Source organism: Eulemur rufifrons, chromosome 16 (genome assembly GCF_041146395.1).
Source record: "Eulemur rufifrons isolate Redbay chromosome 16, OSU_ERuf_1, whole genome shotgun sequence".
NCBI classification, from domain to species: domain Eukaryota; kingdom Metazoa; phylum Chordata; class Mammalia; order Primates; family Lemuridae; genus Eulemur; species Eulemur rufifrons.
In genome coordinates this window covers 91943926-91966172 of record NC_090998.1, presented here as the reverse complement: position 1 = coordinate 91966172, position 22247 = coordinate 91943926, and the positions used below count along the sequence as shown (strand labels likewise).

The 22247-nt window shown below is 53.2% G+C and overlaps 1 protein-coding gene across 1 annotated transcript in view; it reads left to right on the top strand.

Moving 5' to 3' along the window:
* Positions 1–9778: 9778 nt before the first annotated feature.
* The window catches only part of SULT4A1 (sulfotransferase family 4A member 1), a 36036-nt gene continuing 23567 nt past the window's right edge, over positions 9779–22247 (top strand). The window contains exon 1 of the mRNA XM_069490924.1: positions 9779–9947. Within this exon, the coding sequence (XP_069347025.1) occupies positions 9779–9947 (169 nt within the window). The remainder of the gene's footprint in view (positions 9948–22247) is intronic.

The following is a 22247-nucleotide window of genomic DNA, read 5'->3' as shown; positions in this document are numbered from 1 at the left end:
CGGGTACGTCTTTTTTGGAAGAGGCCCAGCCTGTCGGCATGTCTCCAGGTCGCTGTGTACCCAGGTTGCCTGCCCTCCCCCTGCCCGGTCTCAACAGGGGGAGAACGGTTGGCCGGAGCTGAGACGCACACCTCAGTTCCGGAATTTCCACGCGGGGACTCGGAGGGCAGCGTTGCCGAGCAGAGGGTGCCTGTCCTTTTGTGGAGCTGTTCACGGAGCACTTTAAGAAGATGCCAGAGACAAGGCCACAGTGCCGTGTGGGAGAGCAGAGCAGCAAAGTGCAGTGACGGGGCTGGGAGTCCTCCCCTCGGGTCCTCCCTCCGTCCTGCACTGGCCCTCGGGGTGACCCCTGTGATCTGCCCCACTCGGGCAACCATGATGGCTGACTTCCCGGGTCCAGCCATCCAGCCTCCCAGCAGGAGGTGGGAAGGTGGAGGAGGGAGGGGTCGAGTCTGGTCGGGATCCTGCTGCTGGTGCTGCGTTGGGCCCAGGGGCCCCGGTGCCACCACGGCCCCATTCCCGCAGAAGGTCTGCGACGCCACAGGGCCTGAACCCTCCCCACCCCTCCACTCTTGGGCAGTCAGGATGTTGGGGACACCGGGTCTCTGGCCTCTCTGGGAGTCGCTGCTCTTCCTGTCCTCAGAGCACAGCCCACACTGTGCCCCTGGCCAGGCCCTTAGGGGACGCTCAGCCCTGGTGCAGACGGGGAGAGGGAGGGGTGGAGGCGTGAGTGGGAGCAGGGGGTGCAGGGGAATAAATACTCTGAGCTAAAGAGACAGTCATTCATTCAGTCACCCGGCGTATACCTGGCGAGTTACAGGCACTGGGGACACAGCTGTGAACCAAACCGCCATTCTGGGGGGTGAGTGGGAGCAGGTGCCGAGCAGCAGACAGGAGAATGGAAGATCCTCCCTGGTCACCATGAAATTGGAACTAATCGATCAATACTTTCCTGCAGGTATGGAAGTAACACTCACCGGAAATCAAGCAGGTGTGGGGGAGGGGACGGGTAAATTCACACCTAACGGATACAGTGCGCACTATGTGGGGGATGGGCACACTTATAACTTTGATTCAAACAGTGCAAAAGCAATTTCTGGAACCAAAACATTTGTACCCTAGTCCTAGTAATATTCCAAAATTAAAAAAACAATAAAAATGTTAAAAAAAAAAAAAAAAAAGAAGATCCTCCCAGGAGTGGTGATGCTGTGAAGGAAACAAAGTAGGGTGAGAATGGTGGCAGAATGGTGGCAGAGTGGGGGCAGGGAGCGAGGTTGGTCCAGGTGGTGGAGGAGGGGCGGGGCTCCCCAAGAAGGCGACTGCCGAGCCAAGGCCTGAGGCCGAGAGTTAAAGAGTTTTGCAGACAGAGGAAAGAGCAGGTGGCTGCAGGGGGCCACTGTGAGCCAGGAGGCGGGGACAGGGGTTGGGGCAGGAGGGACTATCAGCACCAGATAAGGAATTTGGATTTGGTGGGGGAGCCAAGAGAGGAGTGGAGAGAGAACAAGTGGAGCAGGGAAATTCCTGAGGTGGGGGCGGGATTGGAAAAGAGGAGGGGGCAGAGGAGAACATGCTGGGGGGCTCTCCACCTGCCCAGCATCTCCAGGGCCTGCTGGGTCTTGCAGTGTCCTGGGTGGGGGCATGGAGAGACACAGTCCCCAGCATCAGGGAGGGGCTGTCTTACATGGAGACAAGGACACTGCATAGAACCGGGGTGCTCCGTGCGCTGCCCCTACTCCCCGGTGCTGGGTTTGGGATTATTCCCCTAGGGGACAGGGAGGCCTGGCCACCTGGGTCTCTGTCTCAAGAGGCTTTTGAGAATATGCTTGTTCCCTGTCCTTTGTCCCTCCTCATGGACACGTCCACACCCACAGGCACTCGGCCTCCCTCCATCACCCCTCCCCCGTCAGTCCTTCGCATAGTGGGGTCTTGGACCTGTGCCATCTTGGTCCTCACTGGTTTGTTTTGTGTCTTAGACGGGAGAAGATGGCCGGCCACTCCCGCCCCCTCCGTGGTTCTCCTGTGCCAAGCAGCACGTGGTGAAATGTTTCTGGCTTACTTGGTGGAATACTTCATTTGCTTACAACACTCTGTTCCAAAAATTTCTCTTCGATCTTTATTATTTGTGACCGTTGTGACTCATGTGTCAAGGTCGTCTGCTCACCACCTGAGGATTGCAGAGACATTCACAAGCATCCCTTATACTATTCACAGGTTGTAAGCGCTTTCCTGGTTTACATCGCATTTAACTCTTGGGTATTTTCTCATGTGGTGCTAAAATCCGACTGCGTGCGGCTTCCCCACTGATCCCGGCTCTGCCTCTGCTCCCTCTGCCTGGGGCAGGCTGGCAAGGACAGGAAGGTGTTGGTCTGGTCCCTCGGGGGCCACTCTTCACGGCAAACAGCCGCCCCTTACAACCACTCCTCAGGGACACCCAGCCCAGTGATGCCAGTCAGTAACTCTGGCCCGACAGCCCCAGTTTTCTCGTGTCCCTCTGGGAGCATGGTGTCCAGCAGTGCCCCAGATGGGCTATGACCAGCCCTGGACCTAAATTGTCTTTCACCTCCCACCTCCTGGCCACCACCTCGGAATGAACGAGCTTGACCCAAACCAACGCTGTGGATTTCACTGGGCACCATCCACCCCTAGTACCCTGCCCTTCCTTGAGCCTGGAGGTGGCCCTGCTGACAGCCCAGGAGCTGATCCAGGTCAGAGTCCCCTGACTTGTCCCCAGGACCCTCTGGACACAGAGCTGTGAGTCGTTACAGAGCAGAAGAGGGATCCTGGGCTCTGGATTCAGGCTGGCCCAGGTTTGAGACCCATCTCTGCAACTCAGCGTTGCCGTGACCCAGGGAAATTCTGTCACCTCTCAGAGCCTCAGTCTTCCCTTGCGTAAAGTGGAGATAACAACGCACACCCCATGGATTATTTACTTGAGAAAATTAAATGCTCCTGACAGACTCCATCAAATGATAGAGACTGCTGCTCAGAAAGGGGGCCCGGGGAGTGAAGGTGTGGGCTGGGCACCAGGTGAGGTGTGTCACCACCGGGCTTCCTTTCTGCCTCACATCAGCAGTGGGGTGTGGAGTAGCCCAGACAAAACACAGCGGGGCGGGGATTGGAGCCCAGACCTGTGTGATGTCACAGACCTCTCTGGCCCCTGCATCCCAGCCTCCCGTCAGCTGTGCTAAAGTCACGGGTCCACCACCCTCCTCTTTCTCCCAGCATCCCAGCCAGAGCCTCTCGGGGCCCTGCAGCCCTGGAGCGGCTCTGGCTCCCATCTGTGAGCCATGTTCCTGGGCTGGCTCCAGGCCTCCCAGCCCAGCTTTCCGAGTGCCCACTGCTTGCTGGGTGTTTCCTAACGCCGGAAGCAGATCCCCTCCCCAGGGAGCTCCCATGCCTCTATTGCTGTCTCCATGGAGTGAAGAGTAGATCCAGCCCTCACAAGTGCACATCACCTTACAGTTTGCAAAGCCCATCATCTCACTTGATCCTCACAGCAACCCTAGGGAGTGGGCATTATTCTCCTCATTTTATTGGTGAGGAAACTGAAGCTCAGAGAGGGAAGTGGCTGAGCTGGAAACGCCCAAGCCTGTGCTCCAGGCAGCAGGAAGATCCTGGGACTATCATGGCTTCATTGTGCACCTGCTGTATGCTGAGCAGGCCCTTTCCTTGATCAGCTCTTTATTCCCTTGTCTTTAAAATCAAAGGTTGGACTAGCTGGTTTCAAGGGGGTCTCCAGATCTGCTCTGAGCCTGCAACACATGAAATTATAGACTGGTGGTCAGGGGAAGTAGAGTTGATTTCAGGAGGGGATTAGCCACAGAGCAACTTGTTTTGGAACTAATCTTTATGGATACTAGAATTTGGGTTGCCAGGAAGTCATTCTGGAGGGGAAACTGCAGGTGCAAATGTAGGATGGGGGTGGCCCATGGCAAATTAAACCAACGAGAAATCTGAGGCTTAGAGAGCAGAAGTTCTTTGTCTCAGGTCACACAGCCAGTCGATGATGACATTAGCATTCAAGGCCAGATCAGGCTGTGGTTCCACCCTGTCTGGAAACTAGGATTCTGGGTAGAAATACTGATGCTCAGGACTCTTCTGCAAAGATCCTAATGTAATTAATCTTGACCTAGACTTGTCTCGGCAGGAGTGTGCTTCTAACCTGTATTTCCTGGGCACTGAGGTCCTCTGTGGCCATGCCATGGATGTTACCACCTTCCTGAACCAGCACCCTGTGCCTCAGACTTGCTCAATATCAGCTGTGGCAAGAAGGCTGGTTTGTGCTAATCTGCAGATGGTCACATGATGCCGGTGGGGTATCTGCCTCAGCACTATGTCCTGGCCACATGAGGTATTCCCAGGCAGATGCCTCTACCCCTCTGAGCATGGCATGCCACCCATAAATCTGATCATGTACACTAACTGGATGTATGGTGATGTTAAGGAATAATCATTACTTTTTAGGTGTGTTAATATATTGGGAGTATGTTTTCGAAGAGTTCTTATCTCTTAGAGATCCATATTGAAGTATTTAGGAATGAGATGATATAATGCATGAAATTTGCTTCAAAATAATCTGGGTGTGTGGGAGCTGATGAAACATGAGTCGGTAATATTAATAGTTGACACTGGTGATGGGTACATAGAAGTTTGTTGTACTATTCTCTAATTTTATGTATGTTTGACATTTTCATTCAACAAATACTTAACACTAAAAATTTGATAGTATCCACAGGTAGGAAGAATGCCTCAACATAGAACATAACAAAGCAAAACAGGGGCCCCAGAAGTCGTGGTTACCCCGAGTGCCAGGCTAGGAGGGCAAGCAGTGCGTGTTCAGCACCACGGACAGCGACCCACGTTTCCCTGCAGCCTGGCAAGCTTAGGAACAGATCGCAGAAGGCTGAGAATTTGGAGATCTAGGTCCACGTTATTTAAGAAGAGTTTCTTCAGGACTAAGGGCTATCTAGCCTCTTCTGACACATCTCCAGGGCTCCGGTGTTCTCCACTCAAAGGGCAAGCCAGGCTTTGATGGACGTTTTTGGCTCATGAGAAACTACTGTGCTTTCCTCTTTAAGGATACCTTTGTCAAAAAACAATTGACCATGTATGTTTGTGTCTGTTTCTGGGCTTTCTGTTCTGCTCCATTTATTTATATGTGTATGCATATGCCAATCACACACTGTTTTGCTTTATAGCTTTAAGATAAGTAAGTAGCTTTACAGTAAATCTTGATATCAGGTAGTGTGAGCCCTCCAACTTTGCTATTCTGTTCCAAAATTGTTTGGACTATTCTAAGTTCTTTGCTTTTCTATATAAGTTTTAGAACCAGATCGCCAATTTCTACAAGAGTCTGGTGGGGACTCTTTCTTGGGATTGCAGTGACTCTATGGATAAATTTGAGGAGAATGGGCACATAAACAATGTGGAGTCTTTCAATCCATGAACAGAGTGTATCTCTTCATTTCTTTATATTTTCTTTAATTTCTCTCATCAATGTTTTATAGATTTTGGTATATAAATCTTGCACGTATTTTCTTAGATCTATTCTAAGCATTTATTTTTTTTTTGATGCCATTGCAAATGGTATTTTAAAAATTTTAATTTCTGATTGTTCATTGCTAGTATGTATAAATAGAATTGGGTTTTGTTTGTTGGTCTTGTATCCTATGATCTTGCTAAACTCATTTATTTGTTCTAGTAGCTTTTTTTTTTAACATTTCTAGGGATTTTCTATGTTAATGGGTTTTTTTTTTAAAGCAGAATAATGGTCCTTCAAAGACGTCCATATCCTAATCCCCAGAGCCTGTGAATATGTTATATTATTGATATATGTTAAAGGGAAATCAAGGCTGAAGATGAAAATAAGGTTGCTGATTAACTGACCTCAAAATAGGCAGATTGTCTTGGATTATTGGGTGGGTCCAATGCAATTACGAGCATCCTTACAAGCGGAAGAGGGCGGCAGAAGAGTCAATGTCAGAGTGATATGACGTGAGGAGGACCAGACTGGCCATTGTTGGCTTTGAGGATGGAAAGGGCCCATGAGCCAAGGAATGGAGGTAGCGCTAGGAGCTAGAAAGGGCAAGGAAATAGATTCTCCCCTGGAACCTCCAGGAAGGAATTCAGCCCTGCTGATCCCTTCATTGCAGTCTAGTGGTACCTGCATCTGTCTTCTGACCTACAGAACTGAGTTTGTGGTAATTTGTTATAGCACTTGTGGCCTTGGGGCCAGAAATGGCTTTCTGGATCCTTGAGTGTGGCTTTTTGACTGAATCCAAATTTTACAGAACAAAATAAAGGCATTTGCTCTGTGAAGTTTGGATTCAGTCTAGGGGCTGCACTTGGGGATCTGGGGGGCCACATGTGGCCTTTAGGCTGCAGGTTCCCAGCCCTGCATGGCTTTCGCCACATTTTCTTTCTTTCTGTCAATGTATATACACACATGAACTGGTATTGGTGTTATAATTTGGGGGTTTTTGTAAAACCATTTGAAAGTAAGTTGGAGACGTCACGATTCTTCACTCCCCATCCCAAATACTTCAGCAGGTACTCCCGGGCAAATGACCATTCTTTTACGCAACCACAGGACAGTTTTCAAATTTAGAGAATTTAAAATTAATATAATATTATCTAATATAGAGTCAATATTCAAATGTTGCAAATTGTCCCCATAAAGTCCTTTACGGCTTTGAAAAAAAAGATCCAGCATCCAATCTAGAATCACACGTTGTATTTATTGTCAAGTTTCTTTGGCCTCCTTTATCAGGAGCAGTTCTTGCAGCTTTTTCTGTCTTTCATGATACTGACATTTTTGGAGAGTACAGGTCAGTTGTTTTATAAAATGTCCCTTAACCTGGGTTTTGTAGTCATTCCTCATGATTAGACTCAGGATTTGAATTTTTGGGAGGAATACCACATAAATGGTTCAGTGTCCTTTTCAGGGAATCACATGCTGTCACTTTGCCATGTTATTGGTGATGTTTATTTTGTCACCTGGCTAAGGTGGTGTGCAAGCCAGAGTTCTCGTGAGAAACAGACTGATAGAAGCTATGCTAGAAAGAGGTTTATTGTAAGGTATCGGCTCACACGGTTATGGAGGCTGAGAATGATCTGCCACGTGCAAGCTGAAGACCCGGAAAGCCAGTGGTGTAGTGTGAAGGCCTGAGACCCGGGGGACTGATGATGTAGCTCCCATCTGGGTCTGAGTGCCTGAGAACCAGGCGCATGGAGAGCGGGAGAAGATGGATGTCCCAGCTGAAGCAGCCAGGCGAGAGCAAATTCAACCTTTCTCTGCCTTTTGTTCTATTCAGGCCCAGAATGGACTGAATGCTGCCCACTCACATGGGGAAGGCCATCTGTTCTACTGAGCGCACCAATACAAACGCCAATCTCCTCCAGAAACACCCTCCTCATAGACATATCTACACACAATGTTTAACCAGCTATCTGGGCACCTCATGGCCCAGCTGACACATAAAACCAACCACCGCAGGTGCTGTCTGCTAGATTTCTCTACTGCAAAGTGATCCTTTTTCCTTTGTAATTGATAAGCATTCTGTGGGTAGATGCACTCAGACTGGAGGGGAGGCCCTTGTGTCTATTCCCAGTCAGCTCCCTTCATGTCCCAAGTTAAGACTATTCCGATCTCTATCGTGATAGTTAGTTTTGCTTGTCTTTGAACTGTAGATAAATGAAATCACACAATATACCTTCTTTAGTGTTTGGCTTTTTCTGTTCATCCTTTTGACTGTGAAATTCCATCTTGTCGCACATAACAGGAATTCTTTTTTATTGCTCTGTGGTTTCTCTTGCACGAGTACATCACAATTTCTCTATTTTACTGTTCATGGGTGTTTGTTTCCAATTTTTGTCTACTGTGCTCAAATTGTTTCTGATTTGGCCTGTGGTAACCCTTTCACGCCGGGTCCTGTGTCCTTTTGGCCTATTCCCATCATTTTTTAACACTTCCTTATTTTTTGGCTCAAGAAGATGTTTTAGGCCCTTGTGGTCCTTTCCTTGCCCTGGAATTAGCCTAGTCTCCAAGAAACCCCAGTTCCTTTTGGTGGGGAAGTATTTAGAAATGAACATCTGGACAGTGGGTATGCCTAGTATCATTGAGATATCATTGCCTAAAGACCTTTTCAGCAAAGATCAGAAATAGGTCTTTCTTTCTTTCTTTCTTTCTTTCTTTTTTTTTTTTTAGAGAGAGTCTTACTCTGTCGCCCTGGGTAGTGTGCAGCGGCATCATCACAGCTCACAGTAACCTCAAACTCCTGGGCTCAAGCGATTCTCCTGCCTCAGCCTCCCGAGTAGCTGGGACTACAGGCATGCACAACTACGCCTGGTTAACTTTTTTATTTTTAGTAGAGATGGGGTCTTGCTCCTGCTCAGGCTGGTCTCAAACTCCTGAGCTCAAGAGATCCTCCCACCTCCGACTCCCAGAGTGCTGGGATTACAGGCGTGAGCAACCACGCCCAGCCCCAGAAATAGGTATTTCTAAAAATTATAAATTCAGGTCAATACCTCCAATTCCAATCCAATCCCACGGGGCTGCCTCCTCCCATTACTCACGTATATCCTCCTTCTCCCACAGTGAGAATCTGCACCTGAATTGTTCTCGATAATCTGGGTGCTTGGACTATCCTCTTTCTTTTTTGGAAAGACATCCCCAAGCCTCCTGAGTCAGGGTTCATTCATTGCTCAGATACGGCTCTCTGTCCGCCGTGCACACATGGCCTATGCCTCTCAGCCCATGTGTGAGTCTCCTGTGCCAGGCTGCAGGTGTGTCACTCTAGAGCAAGAGGGAGAGGGCAGGAATAGGTCCTGCCTATGTGCTCTGCTCCAGATTCCTGCTGGCGTAGACGCCTCCTGTCCTCCTGGCTATAGCACTTAGAGGAATGGATTATTCTTCCGCTTTCACAGCTGATGATGTGGAGCCCCAGCATTAGACCAGGGCTGTATCCTTGTCATCTGTGTGCCCCCAGTCCCAAACCACGTCAGTAGGTGCTTAACATAGGTCTGTTGAGTGAATGCTCGGACAAGGGGCTGTACCGAAATCTTTCTAGAACTAGGTTGTTCTCAAATTGTAGTTTGCACAAGAAGTGCCTTATTCAGTGCACATTTCTAGGTCCTGCCCCAGGAAAGTCTTTCTCTTTACGTCTGACACTGGCCCTGGAATCTGCAATTCAACGCTCCTCCAGACCCCGCCCCTTCTGCTCCCGGGAATAGCATGAAGCGTATTTTTTACAGCACCTGTCGTTCATTACCTGAAATCGCCTTGGCTGTTTACTAACGTAAGCTCGGAGACGGCCAGGCTTTTGCCTGTCCTCCACCTCGATGCGATGCGTCTGTCTCAGGTGTCTGTGGCACAGATCAGGTGCTTCCTAAATACTGGTCGGGTGGACAGTGAATTGTTAAGGTCACTTCTGGCTGGAATAGCTTGTGAGCCTGCGTTGAGCGCTTGCTGGATGCCAGAAGCGTGAGCTGAACGAGCGGACGCGGAGCCCAGGGGAAGCGGACAGCACGCTGGGCTCCAGGCTCCCCGTGGAGGTGGGGGTGGGGCGCGGCGGGCGCGCCCAGGCGGCGCCGTGACGTCACGCCTGCGGAGGGTCGCCATCGCCGGGCGGCGCCATGACGTCATACCGCGGCGGAGCTCCCGCGCCGGGCGGCGCCGTGACGCCACGCCTGCGGAGCGGCCGCCGCGCGCCGGCGGGGCGCGAGCGCGTGCGGGGCGCGGGCGCGTGCGGGCGCGTGCGGGCGGCGGCAGCGCGGCGGCATGGCGGAGAGCGAGGCCGAGACCCCCAGCACCCCGGGGGAGTTCGAGAGCAAGTACTTCGAGTTCCACGGCGTGCGGCTGCCGCCCTTCTGCCGCGGGAAGATGGAGGAGATCGCCAACTTCCCCGTGCGGCCCAGCGACGTGTGGATCGTCACCTACCCCAAGTCCGGTGAGCCCCGCGCCGGCCGCGCCCGCCCGCGCACGGCTCTGCGGCGCCCGCGTCCGCGCTGCGCCCACCGCCCGCCCCCCAGGACGGGGCGGGGAGGGCTTGGCTCGCACTGGGGAAACCGAGGCCGGTGTCCTTCGGAGCGGCCCGGGGCCCGCGGCTGGGCAGCGTTCCGTGGAGATGGGGCCTGTTTGACCGGCGCTGCCAGGAGGACGGGCCCAGGGCCGCCACCCACCCCTGCTAATTTCTCTGTTTAGCTGTCGGCTGTGTGACCTTGGACAGGTCACTCAACCTCTCTGTTCCTGAATCCCGTCCAGCCTTTGATTAGTGCAAAGTCCTGGTGATCACGTGGAAAGGAGGATAACACGGGTGTCAGGGCTGTCTGTGTACGTCCCTCCTTTGCAGCGTGGGCTCCGGATGGGGGATGGGATCGGCCCTGCCCGAGTGCCGAGTGCTTTGCCTGGTGGGTTCTCTGGTTTCAGGGCTGCCTCCATCACCGGGGCAGCACCCGGGCATTCGCATTTCCCAGCATTCACTGACGGCATGTTCACAACCACCATTTAAGCTAGAGATGGACATTCCCACTTCACAGTCTGGGCACTGAAGCTCAGAGAGGAGAGGAGGCTTGTCCAAGGTCACTTAGCTGGTGAGTGGCAGACCTGGGATTTAAAGCCAGGCCAGTCCGTTTCCAGACCTGACGTGAGAGGTGGTTGTGTAGTGCGCCATCTGAAGTTTGTAGGGAAAGGAGGTAGCTTTCCGGTTCTCCAAACGTGTCCTCAGGGGTTCCCTTGTTGCCCCTGTATGCGAGGCAGACTGTATATTGATTTAGAAGGTGCCTGGCTCTAAGGTCATGGTGGAGCAGCAGTGGGGCGCGTTGCAGGAAAAGCTGTCATAGTAGTGTGGAGTCCCAGACACCCTTCTGAGAAAGGTTGGGGTAGGGGCTGTCAGTGCAGGGTGTTGGGCTGGAGGTGGGCTGACTGTAGTCTAGAGGTCCTGCTGGGCTCCTTGGGAAGAGGGAGTGGGAGGAGAGGGCACAGGACTTGCTGTGGCCAGGGACCTTCCCCCAGCTCCTCACCCGCCCACTGGGGCCCCACGGGTGTGGACACTCAGAAGTTTTCAGATTTTAGAGAAATTGTTGTGCACAGAACATCCACGCGATAAGATCCCCAGCTGGGTTTGGGGCTCTACTCTGGAATGACACATTTATAATATTTTTGCTATAAAATGTGTGAATATCCCCATTAAGTGGGATCAATAAAGATTAAAAATAGTCTCATATTGGTTTAGGACAGGATTTACCTTCAAATGAGTTGCGAAAAGCTTGGTTTTCAGAGCTCTTTAGGATTTTGTAATTGCAGATGAGGATTGAGGTCCTGTATTGCTCCTGTTTTAGGGATGAGGTGACGGACGTTGAGAAGTTAAGTCCCTGGAAGGGCCTGGGGGAGGCCCATCGGGTCTGTAGCTTTGATGTTCATGCTCCACTGAGGGCTGGAGAGGAGGCTTTCTTGGAAAGCTGTGTACCTGGAGGTGGTGGTGGGTGCTTTGTTGGGACCTTGCATCAGGGCTTGGTGGGGTTCTACTGGGACCTTTCTGGTCACCTTGGTGGAGATTGGTTATGTTAGTTTTAGGGAAGTTTTCTGGATAACCCAAAATCCTATCATGTGACTTACATCTTCCAAAGACCAAGAAAAACACATCCAACCTAGACCTTAACAAGGAGAGTACACATAATGGCTCTTTCCCTTGGTAACAGAAAACCCAGTAATGGCCTCGAGACCTTTTGTGAGATCCCTTCACAAAAAGCCCTAGAAAGCCACCTTTGTAAAACTTAAAAAAAAATGTTTTCGGCAGCTGTCATGGCTTCTTCATCCTGCCATACTTCCTCTCCGTCTGCCGCCTGCCTGCGGGGGCTGGGCAGGGGACGGCCCGGCTAGAACTGTGTGGGAGCCAGGAGCAGATGACATTGATAACTGGACTGCTGACTGCCCACGTGTCCTGTGCTTTGCAGCTTACAAAGCTCTTTGCATCCGTCGTCACAGTGGATTCTGCCCAAAGCGCTGTGAGGTGGGACAGGGCTAGCCTCCCATTTCACAGGTAGGGAAAGGGAGGCTCCAGGGGGTTAAGTGACTTCCTTGCCTGAGCTCGTGCGGCTGCTACGAGGCTGACTTGAGCTGACTGAGGGCCTTGGATGCTCCTCGGGTTAAGGAGAAGCAGAGCACGTGGTGTGGTGTGGCCGGTGTTCCCGTTCTTTCTACGCTGGCATCTGGGTGCTCAAGCCTGCTTTTTCCGACCTTTCTCGTCCATCCTGTGGCAGGGCGTGGGTGAGTTTTCTCAGGAGGGATGGTCTGCTCTCGCTTTGAGGCCGTGCTCGTAAAGGATCCCCCAACCTTCCACTGTTCGTAAAGTCCGTTACATGACATGATCCAGGGGGTTGAAGAATTGGGCCTAAAAATCTGCCCTAAAGATTTCTCTCAGCTAGAAAAAAAGGGCCCTGAAGTCACCTCTGGTGGCAGCTGGTGCAGAAGGGGAGGCAGGCCGAGGGGCAAGGGCCAGGGCGGGTCTGAGCTTCGGCTGCGCAGTTGCCGAGACTGCACCCCGCCCTCAGGTCCTTGGAGGGGCTGCCGTCTCAAGCCCAGACCTCCGTTTGGGGTGGGACCTAGGATGCTTTAGGAACAGCTAAGCTCGTCCATGGCTTCTGTGGCCACTTACCGAGTCCTGTGTGCCAGGTGCTCTACCACTGTTAATCTGTGAGCCTTTTTTTTCAGAGGCTCAAAGAAGGCAGAAGCGTGCTCAGAGTCACTGAGGGACAGAGGCCAGGTCTGGTTAGGTCTCCTGGTCCACAGCTTGCCTCTCCCCTGCCCTGCAGGTGCCCTGTTGCCTTTGGAAAGCCCAGTAGTCCAGAGGCTACTGGACTCTGGTCCCAGGGAGGAGGAGGATCCAGCCTTCTTTCGAGAAAGCTTTATAACGCTGGACATCTCAAGCCACTTAGGGATTTTGAGGTTCGACTGTCACTGCTCTGAGTCCTCTCCAGGTGTTCTTCAGGTAGCCCGGTTCACAGGTCCTTTCCCTTTTCTTCTCTCCCTCAGCAAGGGGATCTGTAGGAGGCACCAGTGTTTAGAGATAAGAATCTGGCTTTGGGGTCAGAAGGCCTGGGTTTGAATGCAACTTTGCCGCTTACTAGCTGGTGACCCTGGGCGAATGACCCTCTTTGAGATGTGATTTCAGTGGAGGAAGGAAAGACTGCCACAGCCCCCTGTGTGATTGTCAGGATGAGCAGAATGGCGGGTGAGAACCCCTAGCCCAGCGCCAGACACATGGTAAGCACAGGAAAGGGTTGTGGTTGTTAATGCTGACTTTGACTCCCCGAGCACCTGTTGTGCCCAGATGCTTTTCTGGGTGCCGGGGAGACAGAGGCGCCACATGGTGCCTGCGCTCAGTGAGCCCGCGGTCTGCTGGGGGAGAATGGGGGACAGGGTCGGTGCTGGGGTGGGGCGAGTAGCCAGGACTGACAGCTGCCCTGGCAGGGAGCCCCGGGCTCCTTGGATTTCCAGTGCCCAAGCCGAGGCGATCACAGTGAACTTGCAGGTGGTCACAGCCAGAAGGGCCTGGAGAGTCTCTTGTCAACTCCCCCACTGATGGGCGAATGGGTTCACGTGGGCTGGGGGCTTTCTGGTGGCCGAGGCAGTGATGATGAGATCCAGGCCTTCTGCCTCCTGTCTGGAGCACTGCACTGCCACTAGGATTCTTTGTGCTTCTGACATTTTAGCTCAGGTGACTTGTTAGGACGGTGCTGTCCAGTACAGGAGCCTCTGCCCACAGGTGGCTGCTTAAATTTGACGAATTAGAATGAACTGAAAGTAGAAACTCAGTTTCCAGTAGCATGCGCCGTTTCCGGTGCTCAGTGCTGCATGTGGCTAGGGGCTACCGTGTGGGTCAGCACAGACGTGGGATGTTCCCGCCATTGCTGAAGTTCTGCATGATCCAAATAGTGCGAGCCCATCGTGTCTTCTGAGGGGGACCTTTCCGTTATCACTGTCCTTGTTCAGAACCGTTCGTTCTGGCAGCCTGTTTGGTCCCAGCATTATTGTGGTGTTGAATCCGATTGTGCATGTGAAAGCACCTTGTCCCTGACGTGGCTTTGCTAACCGGGTATTTCTCATGGGGGCAGAGCCCCGTCGTCACAGAGCGTCAGCTTTGGAGCACACTCCGTGGCCCAGCCAGAGCGCCCACCTCCCCGAGTCTGTGTTCCGGTTGGTTCTGGGCAGTCCTGGAGAGCATGTGCCTTGTCTCGTCTCTCAGGAGAGAAGGATGTCACTGTCGGGAGTGAGGGCCTGTCCGACCGGGTTCCTTCCATTGCTGTGTGGCCGCGGCTGAGCCACCTGAGCTCTCTGAACCTCAGTTTATTCATCAAAATGAGGGGATTGGACCTGATTGATTCATTTCAGTCTTAAATTTTCAGACAACTTGGGGGTGAAGCAGCTGCGGGGAGACCCAGTGTGCAGGTTGCAGGAGGATAGATGGCCTAGTTTTCTTGGTGTGCGTGTAACTGTGCCCAGGAGAGGCGACTTTGGGTGCATTGTCAGTGAGGTGATGTGGTCCTTGAGGAGCTTGCAGTGGCATGGGGGAAGCCAGGATCTAGTGCCGAAAGTTAACCAACAAGCCAGGTGTTCATTCTCAGGGCCGGGTAGAGAGCCCAGAATGAGGGTTCATCTGGGGAGGATCTGGGAAGCCTGCATGGAGGAGGAGGTAACTTGGGTGGATTACCCGTTATAGATACCATCCCACTCTCTACTACATTTGGTCCTCGGGACAGCCCTGTGCTCTTGTGATTATTTCCGTTTCGTAGATGTGAAAATGAAGTCCCAGCGAGGGCAAGGGCCGTGGTGGTATCCGCATCTGAGTGTACAGTTCGTATGGGTAGACTGTGGAGAAAAACCAGCCACATGGAGGGAAGTAAGAGGATGGGAACCAGCATTCCCCCAGCGCCTGGTCCGTGCCAGCACTTCGTGGGTTCTCACACAGGGAGGAGACTGCTTGGCGCCTGGTGGTGGATGAGGAAGCTACAAGACATCAAGGGCCCTGCTACCATCTAGAAGCTTCTGAGGTCTGTGGGATTGCCAAGCCATTTGTGTTCACACACAGAGTAACAGAGGGTGTGTCACAACACCGTGGCAGGTGACCTGCCTCCCACAGAGGGTGCAGAGGCTGGAAGAATGGAACCGACGATTTTGTACCAGGCTGCTGGGAAGCTCCTCTTTCCTTTCTCTGTCCGTCGCTTCCTCCCTGGTTTCTTTCTCTTTCTCTTCTTCTAGCTGTTTACACATAAGCAAGAGGCTTGAAACTGGGGAAGGGATGGCCAGTCAGTTCCTGGGTTGGCTGGCAGGTCGTTTCTCTCCATCACTAACCGGGGCTGGGAAGCGAAAGCCTGCACAGCTCCCAGGGCTCGGGAGAATAAAGGGGCCAGGCGCCTCTGGGGGCTCATCCTTCTGGCCTTGGTGGAACAGGGAGAGACCCTGCGTCCCTGTCTGAGCTCCAGGGCCCCATCCTGAATTCCCCGTTTCTCCCTCCTCCCAGATAGAGATGACTTGTCCTCCAGTGCACCTTGTTACTTGCTTCCCCTGCGGGTGGGCCCTGCCCCTGCCGCCCCTGCCACAGTCTCAGGAGCCTTCCCGTGACCTGGAGTGTGACAGTGGCCTCCTCCTGAGCCCCTGTTGGGTTCATCTTTCACTCTGTAGCTAAACCCATCTCTGAGAAACACACGTGTGACCTGGGCACTCCCTCTGTAGAGCTCTGCGGGGGCCCCGTGGCCTCCAGGCACGGCTGTGTTCCTCAGGCTGCCCTCCCGTCCGGATCCACCTGAACACAGACCGCATCTCTCCGCTGCACATTTGCGCCTCTTGTGTGGAGCGTTGCTCCCCTCCCCTCTCCTCATCCCTTTCCCTCTGGTCACATGGTGGGGACGTCCCGTCTTCCTAGTCCACTCAGCTGCCGAATGTGGGACTAAACGTCCTTCCCGGCTCCTCCTCAGTGTCTCTCAGCACTTCAGCGCGGTCAGTCTCCTGCCCTCTGGCTTGATAGTTTCCAGTGGAATGTTGGCTGTAATTCTTTTCCTCTGGGAAATGTGTCTTTTCCCCTGGCTGCCGTTAGCGTTTTCTCTGCGTCTTTAATTTTCAGTACTTTGGGTATGATGTATCTAGGTTTTTTGTTGTTGTTTTTTCATTAGTTATCTTGCTTGGGGTTCTCTTAGCTTCTTGGACCTGTGGTTTGATGCTTTTCATTATTTTGGAAAAATTCTGAGCCATTATCTAGTCGAATAGTTCTTCTATTTCATCCTCTCTTCTTTTGAGATTCTAATTACATATATTAATATTAAGTGTGATATTGCCCTACAACTCTTGAATGTTCTATTCTGGTTTCTCTCTCTCTCTCTCGCTCTCTTTTTTTTTTTTGAAATGGGGTCTTGCCATGTTGCCCAGGCTGGCCTTGAACTCCTGGGCTCAAGCAATCCTCCCACCTCTGCCTCCTGAGTAGCTGGGGCTGCAGGCACAGCTTCGTATTCTCTTTGTGTTCCAGTTTGGGTAGTTTCTATGGACCAGTCTTCTGGCTGATTCTTTCCTCCACTGTGTCAAGTCTACCGGTGAGCTGTCGAAAGCATTCTATGTTTCTGTTACTGTGTTATTTTCCTCTAGCATTTCTACTTATAGTTTACATTTCTCTGCTGAATATTCCCTCTGTTCATGCATGTTGTCCACCTTTTCCATGGCGGTCTTTGACATGTTAATCAGCCTTATTTAAAATTCCCTGACTCTGATTCTGTTGATTGCTTTTTCTCTTGACAGTCGGATAATTTTTTCTTGCCTTTTTTGTGCATAGTACCTTTTGACTGCTGGACATAGTGTGTGAGAGAGTGGAGACTTAGGTCAGCCAGGTTATGCTTGGAAATGAGCCTGCCTTTTCCCTGCTAGGCCTTGGCATAGGGGATTGAGTTAATCTAGTCTAGTTGGGCTGGGTTGGGTTCTGTTGTTGGTCTGGTTACCTTGAGTGACTTCTGGTTTAAATTCCTACAGCTCAGGAAAGAGACAGAGATTCCAGAAGGTTTTTCTCAACGTTCCTGCTCCACCTTTAGCTTTTGGTCTTCCTTGATGGTCTGAGCCACAGGAGTTTTCTCCCCACACTCCTGTCCCCCTGCCAGTGGTAGACTGCCCTTGCTTGTTACCTTGGTTTACTGGCGTGGACGGGAGAGTTTTGGGGGTTCTCTGTTGTCTGGACTAGCTGCAGTCTTATGCAGGCTCCATGTTCCTGGGTTTGGGTGGGGGCCTCCTCACTGATCCTACCCTCCTCTCAGTGGCAGCCAAACACTTGCTGCATGGTGGGTCTGTGCAGGAAAGCTTCATGTCCCTTCTCTAGCATTTGGGGATCTCTGGCAGTCAGGGCCCAGGGACGGTTTCTTGCCCCTCTCTGAAGGGTAGAGCTTTGGTTTTTCCTTTTGCTCATCTCCAGCCACATGGAGTCTTCACTGGTGCCGTGGGGGGTGACAGGGTTTGCTGCCCCTTCCCCTGTGTCTTAAAGCTGTATTCCCACAGGGGAGAAGGGTGCAGGCAGGGTTTTTTGCTTTTCCTGTAGCTGTGGCACCGAGGAAGGCTTTCTCCACCTGTACCCCACTCTTCCTCCTGAGCACTTGGCCTTGGTCTGCGAAGAGCCGTGTTGGGGGTGTGAGCTCCGTCCTGCGTCTCTGGCCCCAGAGGTTCTGTGCTCTCGTGTAGGCCACAGTCGGCCTTTAGCAATTCCTAAACATTTTATCTGAATTCTTCTTTCCCGTTGCATGGCCCTGGCTCCTCTCTCTCCAGGGCCGTGTCTCAGGTGAGCCAGTTCTGTGTCCTGCCTCTCTTTGGAGGGTCCCTCTTTCCTGGGAGTTCAGCCCCTCGGTTGAGTGGAGCCAGGATCTTGTAGTTTATCTGGCCTCTCCTGCGAGTGTGCGAGCAGCTCTTCCGGCTCTGTGCACCCTCGGGGGAAGTGGCCCTGGTGGTCCCTCCTGGTCTCCTGACCACCAGATACAGCGGTGGACGTGTCTGCAGCTTTGGGAGTGTGGGACAGTGTGTTGTACGATGTGGCTGTGTTGTGGTTAGCAGGGAGCAGGTCCCCAGGGTGGGCTTCTGGAGTGTGTGAGTGGGAGCGAAGGGCCTGTCGGGAGGTGACGCCTCCCTGACGCACGCTTTGTAGCCTTGCTGGCAGTGGCAGGGGCAGTGGATTGGGTGGTGGGCATTTGTCCTTCTCAAGCCTCAGAGCAGACCATGGAGGGGAGAGGGTTTCCCTTCCCTCTGCCAGGTGCTTTGTATTGTCCTGTCCATCCTCACAACTTTGCCGTGAAATAGGCCATTTCCGGGTAGGCAGCCAAGGCCCTGAGAAGAAATTGGCCAGGCCAGCCTGACTGCAGGTGGCATCTCCTTGGTCTGCTTCAGTGGGCCCAGGTTTGGGTGGTGCCAGCCCTGGGGTTATGTGTTGGGGTCAGTGTCTCCTCCACCATCGTTGTCAGCACTATCCATGCCACCACTGGCACCTTGAGAGCGCTACTTGAGGAATTGCATGGCGTCCTTGTGGCCATCCTCACCTTACAGATGAGGAAACTGACACAGGGCTGAGTCTCGCTCGGTGTCAGGAGGCAGCCACGCCGTTTCCATATCAGGCCTCCTGAATCCAGTGCCCACGTGGTGGTTCTGCCTCCCTAAGAGGGCTGAGAGCCCAGGCATGTGAGTGGGTGCGCTTGGGTCCTGGAGAGTGGCCCCCGTTGGTGAGGTAGGCAGTGGCCTCAGAAGGCAGGGGCAGGGGAGAAGCCAGGAAAGGGGTGCCTCTGTGGCACCTGGGCACAGCCTGCTGGGCGTCCCCTAAGCAGGGGGATGTGAGCATAGTTCAGGAGCCTTCCGTCATGGGGCAGGGGGCCGGCATGTATCCTGTCCCTCAGCCGTGGGGGTTGCTCGGGGCTTTGGCTCCCTGCACTCCTGGGCCTGCTTCTCCGTGGCCGGTCAGAAAGCAGGCACAGGCGCTTGAGGTCAGGTGCCTTTACATGTAGGGGACATGTCCACCTGAGCTGCAGGTGACCTCCGTAGGTGGCTGGGGGGTATAGGACGGGACTAGCAGGGTCAGCTGGGGGAGGGGCAGGTTGTAAAGACCCAGATCAGAATTTTGATTTTGGGCAGGGCACTGATTCTTTCTACACCGCTCTTGGCCACACTGGCCCACGGGTCTCCAGGTTGTCGTGGGCTCTGCTTCAGCTGGGCATGGCTGGGGCAGCTCTGCTCAGCTTCCTGTTTCTTTCCCTGGGACTCGCAGGCCAGCCTGGGAATGGCTCTCTCTTGGCAGTGGTAGAGGTGCAAAAGAACAAACAGAGGTGTGCAGAGGCCCACGTTGGCCACAAGTCACATGGCTGTGCCCAGAATCACAGAGCAGGATCTGTATGGGGGGCTGTGAAGTCACATGGCAAAGACATGGATGGGGCCCGGAGAGAGCTGGGGCTCCTAGTGCTGTACCACAGCCCCTCTTTCCCAGGCCTTCTTCAGCCACTGGTTCTCCCCTTGTCCTTAAGGTCCCACTTCAAATGCTGTTTTCTACCAGAGCCTTCACTGACTTTCGAAGCACTCACACAGGGCAGAGCTTCTCCCTGTGGCCAAGCCTCTCCCCCAGGGCAGAGCCACCTGCTGTGCTTGCTGTGGCCAGCCCCGGTGATGGTGCTGTAGCCTTTGGTAGGGGTCCTGTGCCCAGAACACAGAGCTAAAGGCCCATGAGAATTTCCCTTGGAGGAAGCTGAGGCCCAGAGGAGTGCTGACTTTTTCAGGTCCCCCAGAGTCACTGACAGAGCTTGTCTGGGAATCTGGGGTCCAGGAGCCAGGGGCAGTGGTCAGCAGCCCAGCCAGCGGGCAGGCCTGATTTTGGGGCCACATTTGCTTGGCATCCTCCCGGGAGGGTGTCCCAGCCAGGGACCCATCTGCTTCCTCTCTGTGTCCAGCAGGGGCTTGGCTGCTGGGATGTGGGCCTGGAGTGGGGGTGGTGTGTGGATGCAGCTCGTTTCCCTGGGGGCCGAGGTAGAAGCCAGCTGCCACCGTCCCGGTAGGAGTCGGTCCCAGTGACTACTCCCTCTGTCTCCCTTGCTCAGTCCCCACCTAGGAGACAGTGGGGTTGATGGTGGTCAGAGCTTTAGCCTGGAAGTGAGTTCATGTGTGGTGTGGCCTTGGTTTTGCTACTCACTTGCTTGGTGAGACTTGCGCGCGCGTGCGTGTGTGGAATGTGTGTTGTGTATGTGATGTGTGTATGCATATGTGTGTCTGTGTGTGGTGTGTGTGCTGTGTGTATGTGTATGCGTATTTGTGTCTGTGTGTGATGTGTGTGTATGTATGTGGTGTGTGTGCTGTGTGTGTATGTGTATTTGTGTCTGTGTGTGATGTGTGTGTATGTATGTGGTATGTGTGGTATGTGTGCTGTGTGTGTGCTGTGTGCATATGTATGCATATTTGTATCTGTGTGATATGTGTGTATGTGTGTTGTGTGTGTGCTGTGTGTGCATATGCATATTTGTCTGTGTGTGGTGTGTGTATGTATGTGGTATGTGTGCTGTGTGTATGCGTATTTGTGTGTGTGATGTGTGTATGTATGTGGTGTGTGTGCTGTGTGTGCTGTGTGTGTATGCATATTTGTGTGTGTGATGTGTGTGTATGTATGTGGTATGTCTGTGGTATGTGTGCTGTGTGTGTGGTGTGTGTGTGTGTATGCATATTTGTGTCTGTGTGTGATGCGTGTGCAAAGTACTCTGGTTCCGGAGCCAAAGTCTCATGCTGGGTTCGCGGCCTGCTAGCTTTCGTGGCCTTGGGCAGTTCATCGCTGAGCCTGTTTCTCCACACGCGTGCGAAGTGAGATAGTAACGGAAGCTGCACGGGGTTTGTGAGAATCACAGAAACCATCAGGGGTTCCTGTTATGCTGCCTGGGGCTCAGTACGCACTTCCTTGACTGTCACTGGGATGAGGTCTGGCTCCGTGTGCGCCAGGGCTGGCCTGGGTGGGGCAGTGAGCTGGATTCTCTACGTCTTCTCCCCGACCTGTCACCGCAGGTGAGCGGGGACTCCACTTTTCTTCTGTGCGCTTCTGTGCCCTCCTCTGTACCCAGGGGGTTGTTTTGAGAGCTGAGAGGCAATGTACGCAGCTGCTTCCAGGACAGGGCTCTTACCGAGAGGCAGTCACCTTTTCCTTTCTGAGGGGAGCAGCTTGTCCTGGGGGCGTTCTCAGTGTCTGTTGGGAGAGCAGTTTCCACCCAGACTGTCAGTCGTGCTGGGCAGGGTCGCTGCTTCAAAATCCAGCTGTTGCAGTTTCTGAGGGACCTGGAGGATTCTGGCTATAACCTATGGATTTCCCGAGGCTTCAGAACCGTGTGTGCTTGTGTGTGTGTGTGTGTGTGTGTGTGAGTGTGCGTGAGATTCAGTGGGGCAGACTGAACACCCACACTGGAGTCTGCTTCGTCTTGAAGCAGACTCCTGAAACCTCACTGAAGTGACAATAAAGGGATAGCAAGCTCTGAACCCCAGGAGCAGGCGGGGCAGACGCTGTGCGTTAGAGGTTGGGAAGAGCACGTGCAGGGCTGAGGCTGGCTGACTCGGCAGGCAGGGAACCTAAATACCTGCGTCAGAGAGGGCGGCGGGCAGGAACTGATTCCAGAAACAGAGCTCCAGGAATCGGGCGAGGTGGCAGTCGTGATGGTGGGGATTGGAAACAGGCTGTCACAGAGACAGGTTTCTTCTTTGGGGACATGATCAGGGATCAGGGAGGCATGGATGTGGGGATGCTGCGCACCGCTGGAGGCCGCATGCTCGGAAGGTGGGCTTCCCTGCCCCCGTCTCCTTGCTCCCAGGAAGCCTGTGCCCTGGCTCCTGCCCCCAGGCTGGAGGTTGGAGACAACCCCTCTGGAGAAATTGGCTGCAAAGAAGAGACCTGCAACTATTTATGGAATGTCCCATCAAGTGATGGGTCCTCACCTTTGAAAGCCCCGAGGCTGGGCTGCTCCAGCCCCCCAGGGCTGCTCCCAGTTCTCCTCACCTGTGAGTGAACTCAGGGCCGCCAGGACAGGTGGAGACCTGCAAAACCAAAGCAAAACGCAGAGAAAGGCACTTCGGGAAATCACAGACCATGCAGGGAGCGGAGGAAACCCCAGGTCACACCACTTCCTCTCAGAATGTCCCCGAGAGGCAAGTCACATGTGGCTTCCGCTAAAGAAAGCAACAGTGGAGAAGGGAGTCGGGAGAGATCGTGGAAGGCTCTTGGGAG